Here is a 4,375-nt window from a genome sequence, read left to right as displayed (position 1 = left end):
ATGTCTGTGGCCATGGTGTTGAAAGAGAGAGGAAGAGGCATGAACTCCACAATATTGCCACTTCCCAGGCTTAAGAATTGGGGTAGCTGATAACAAATAAATGCTGCACAGATTCACCTGGCCCAGGAGGTGACATGAGGGCTTGCAGCCTTATTAACCCTTGTTAATTATGGGCTTGTCTGTATGCAAGTTTTTGCATCAGTTTATGTCTGACCTCCCCAGGAACTATAAGGGGAGCTACGGTGTGTTTCCAAGGTGATAAAGCTGGAGTAGCAGCCTCCATCTCTGTTTGATTCTGGTTTTGAGACAGATTCTTGCAGCAGAATAAGGCATCATTTAACAGGGAGACAGTATGAACATCTATGACATTTGCTTCTCAGTAATGGTTTATAATTATAGGAAGCTTCAAGAAACGTCATATAAGCAGTAGTCTGCTTCAGTGACTTGTCTGAATGACAGAACCATATAGGAAAGTAGAATTTCTGTATGTGGCCTCTATGAGCATTATGACAGAAACATTATAGTTTTTTTTATTTTTGCTTTTTTTTTGCATCTAGGCTGGGCAAGGTATCACCTGAAGATGTGGAATATTTCAACTGCCAACAAGAGCTAGCTTCAGAGCTGAACAAACAGTATCAAATAGTGGAGAGAGTAATCGGTAAGTGAACTCAACACTTTTGTAAAGGGGTGAAGAAAGACGTGGGAACTTTAGTCTCTAGCGACAGCAGAATGAGTGTGCAGCACTCTCTTCTTCCCTGCCCTCCAGTATCTCTGAGAATAGAACTGGTGTTAAGTGTATTTCAGTGTGTGAAATTCAGGGATTTGAAAAGTAGAAATCCATGTTTACGGATTTGTATTTACAAGCAATACAAGTCAATCACTCTCCTTGCCTGGAGCATGGGATGGTACACTAGTTTCCAAGGAGATACTGAAGTTGCTGCTGCTGGTGGAGTTCTTTGACTTCCACCCTTTAGATGCAAGGTGTTTGCATCCAAAGCAGCAGTACAGGCCTGGCTTTTGTGAGGGCCACTTTCCCTGATGTTGTGGGTTGAGGGTGTGGTTAGGCTGCAAGGCAGCTCAGGGGTTAGATTTTCATGATTACTTATTAAAAATAAAAACAGGACTTACTGAGCACTTCAGTATTATCAGTCATGTCAGTCAGAGGTGCCGGCATCCAGTCACTTCGGGAACTGGCTTGGAGAACTGTTTAACCTATTTCCAATACAATTCCAATAAAAATGCATGGGGTGTGTGGCAGTGACAGCCTGCCTGCCCTGCTCCCTCTGCTGGCTGCCAGCACTCCAAGCCCTTCTTTCCCTTCTGTCTCCAAACACAGCTGTGAAGACCAGCAAGTCCACAACGGGACATTCAGATTTCCCAGGTAAAGGAGCATTTTTTGGTCCCTCTAAACTTTTTCTACTAGCTGAGACCTGTCTTGTGGTTGTATGGGTGGTTCAGACTGCCCCTGTGAACCACGCTTGTGGTTCAGCCACAGAACCACGATTGCTGAGGTTTGGGCTTCTTTGCATATTTTGCAGCAAACAATCGCAAAACATCCTCGAATGACCCTGAATACCTGTGTAAATGGATGGGGCTGCCCTATGCTGAGTGCAGCTGGGAAGATGAGGCTCTGATAAGCAAGAAATTTCAGAACTGCATTGACAGCTTCAACAATCGTAACAACTCCAAAACGATTCCTACCCGGGACTGCAAGGTTTGCTTGCTTCTCTTATCTCCTGTTGCTGGGTTTCTGCAGGCTGGGTGATGCCGCAAGCAGTGGGAATGTGAAGTTTTGTCAGGACAAATGTCAGAGAACATTTTCCCATTCTCCCACCGGTGTTTGAATGGTTGTTTGCTGCTCTTGTACTTTAGGCAGGGATGTGAACCCCCTTTTGGCTTCATTTACTGTGTGCACAAGTGAGAACATCATGTCGCCCTGGGGAGTGGGAGGCTTAATTAATCCCTGCAAAGTGCTTCCTCCTCAGAAGGAGCTGCTGCAGAAATGCAAAGTTTTAGTATCAACTGGATGAAAAAAGAGCACACTTTTTTCTGGGAAAAGAGAAAACCTGCAAGATGCTGATACAGTGGAGGAGAGGGACAGAGATAATGGGAGGAAAAAAAAGAGAACAAAGAAGAAAGTGGAGCTTATTCCATCTAGTGTGCATTACGTACAGCTTACTGCACTCTTGGGGGGGACTCACAGCCCTGGTCATCAGACCCAGAGGACAGCAGGCAACACATAACGCTGTGGAGTGGTTTTCTGAACTGCAGTTGTAAGCACGCGCTAGGAAAATGTGGTTGGACTTTAACCAATGAACAGATATACACTCATTGCTGAATTTTCAACCTTACTTTGTCTTTTTCTTCAGTGGGCTTACAGCATCTTCTTTTCCAGGTATTGAAGCAGAGACCGAGGTTCGTTGCCTTGAAGAAACAACCTTCTTACATTGGTGGTGAGAACCTGGAGCTGCGAGATTACCAGCTGGAGGGCCTCAACTGGCTCGCTCACTCGTGGTGCAAGTACGATGCTATGTGGTGTTTGTTTTGTCTCCTGATTTTTGTCCCAGTAGGATCTGACCCTCTTGTTTTCAAGTGAGGCCTTTACCTGTCCTGCTTCTGCAGCTTGAAGGATTTCAAATGTTATCATGCCCAGCTGCATTGCAGACACCGCAAGCAGGAACTATCTAGAGCATGAACTTAAGAAACCTTGTGCGAAAACAAAAAGCATTTTCCCTGTCTGGGCCTGTTCATGTGCTGGACTTGGCTGCTGTGTGAGCCTAGTGCATGTCAGCCCTAATTTTCCATTGCCCTAACTGAAAAAAAAGGTTTCTGGCTTGGCATGCTTACACACTTGTTGAAGTCTTTGAGAGGTGTACTTCTAAAATTAGGCTACTGACTCCCCTCTCCTTTTGCCTTTGTCCTTGCTTGCCAGTTTGGAGTAATCATAGCCTGTTCCTTTTTACAAGTTGTGCTTCGTACAGTCTGGATGTCCCTGGGATCCACTTGGAAGTGTTCAGATAAATGTTTTTGCACTGCCCCCTTTCTGTCCCTGTCGTGGATTGCTATTCATGCTGGTGCACAGTAAATTAGTAGTGGCAGAAACACGCACTCAGACAGGATTTATGTTTGTTCTCTTCCTTTTCAGGAACAACAGCGTGATCCTGGCTGATGAAATGGGCCTGGGCAAGACGATTCAGACGATATCATTCTTGTCGTACCTCTTCCACCAGCACCAGCTGTATGGCCCTTTCCTGGTGGTGGTGCCCTTGTCGACTCTAACCTCGTGGCAGAGAGAGTTTGAAGTGTGGGCACCCGAGATAAATGTGGTGGTTTACATCGGAGACCTTATGAGCAGGAACATGGTGTGTAATCAGAAAGCAAAGGATGTGGGGTTGGGTAGAAACACTGGGTGCAAAGCAGCAGCTTCTGTGTAACGTGTGAGACACATTCTGCTGGAGAGGCTGACGGATAGTCCTGGCAGTACTGCAGGCAGCTAGAGCTGGTGGAGCTGAGCACTTGGGTATAATCCACTGCTGCAGGGACTTTTCTGCCTTACTTCCTCTCTTAGAGTGAGCACAGGAGTACCGGCTTCCCTCAGAGGGTCTGGAAACCACTACTGCACTGAGCTGAAACATGCTGCAGTAAGGAGTATAGCAGTGTAAAAGTGCTTGCCTCCTATGTTCTGAATTATTCAGGCAACGAAGCACACAAATGTTGAGTCTAGTGGTGTCACCAGTGAGATGATGCATTCATTTGGCAGATGAGGGGTAATGTCACAACAGCAAGTTGTTTTGACCTTATTTTGTTACCGGTGCAAGGGCAGTTGAACCACGTGTGCACTACAACAAGCTGCTCCTCGGGCACCCTGAGCTCAGCAAACGGCACCTTGAACAGCAGGGGTTTTGGACTTGGTTGGAGTCTCTGGCTATAGTATTTAACTCTTTCCTTTCGATAAGATTGGTTGAAGTTAACATTTGTCTCCTCTCACAGATACGTGAATATGAGTGGATCCACTCTCAGTCTAAAAGGTTGAAATTCAATGCACTTATCACAACATACGAGATCCTCCTCAAGGATAAGGTGGGTAATGGTCCAAGGATTTTTTTTATTTAGACTTTCTCTCGCAAAGGGGGAAGCCAGCCCCCAACTGGTGGGTTTCACCTCTTTCCTCTGTGGTGATGGAGAACGTACAGCTACTATTTGCTTTTGCTTGCCAGTAATGCAGAGGGAATGTGGGACACCCATTGCAGTGTCTTCACTCTTGTACTGTGGCACTTGTGTTATTCTTTATACTTGTAAGACACCAGGCAGGGCAGTAGTTGGATTTTACCTGGTTTAGTTTAGGCTAGTTAAGAGGACAAAATGTTACACTGAA

The 4,375-nt window shown here is 45.7% G+C and overlaps 1 protein-coding gene across 3 annotated transcripts in view; it reads left to right on the top strand.

Moving 5' to 3' along the window:
• CHD2 (chromodomain helicase DNA binding protein 2) overlaps positions 1-4,375 on the top strand; it is a 57,750-nt gene that overhangs the window by 29,184 nt on the left and 24,191 nt on the right. For all 3 annotated transcript variants that reach the window (XR_664071.1, XM_009335176.1, XM_009335175.1), the window contains 6 exons: positions 558-658; positions 1,337-1,381; positions 1,539-1,714; positions 2,396-2,520; positions 3,146-3,362; positions 3,991-4,080. Coding sequence is in view for 2 of the 3 variants with exons in the window: in XM_009335176.1 (XP_009333451.1) it covers positions 558-658; positions 1,337-1,381; positions 1,539-1,714; positions 2,396-2,520; positions 3,146-3,362; positions 3,991-4,080 (754 nt within the window). In the remaining variant the exon portion in view is untranslated. The remainder of the gene's footprint in view (positions 1-557; positions 659-1,336; positions 1,382-1,538; positions 1,715-2,395; positions 2,521-3,145; positions 3,363-3,990; positions 4,081-4,375) is intronic.

This window comes from Pygoscelis adeliae, unplaced genomic scaffold (genome assembly GCF_000699105.1).
Source record: "Pygoscelis adeliae isolate BGI_AS28 unplaced genomic scaffold, ASM69910v1 Scaffold21, whole genome shotgun sequence".
Taxonomy (NCBI): Eukaryota; Metazoa; Chordata; class Aves; order Sphenisciformes; family Spheniscidae; genus Pygoscelis; species Pygoscelis adeliae.
This window is presented reverse-complemented; position numbering and strand designations above follow the sequence as displayed.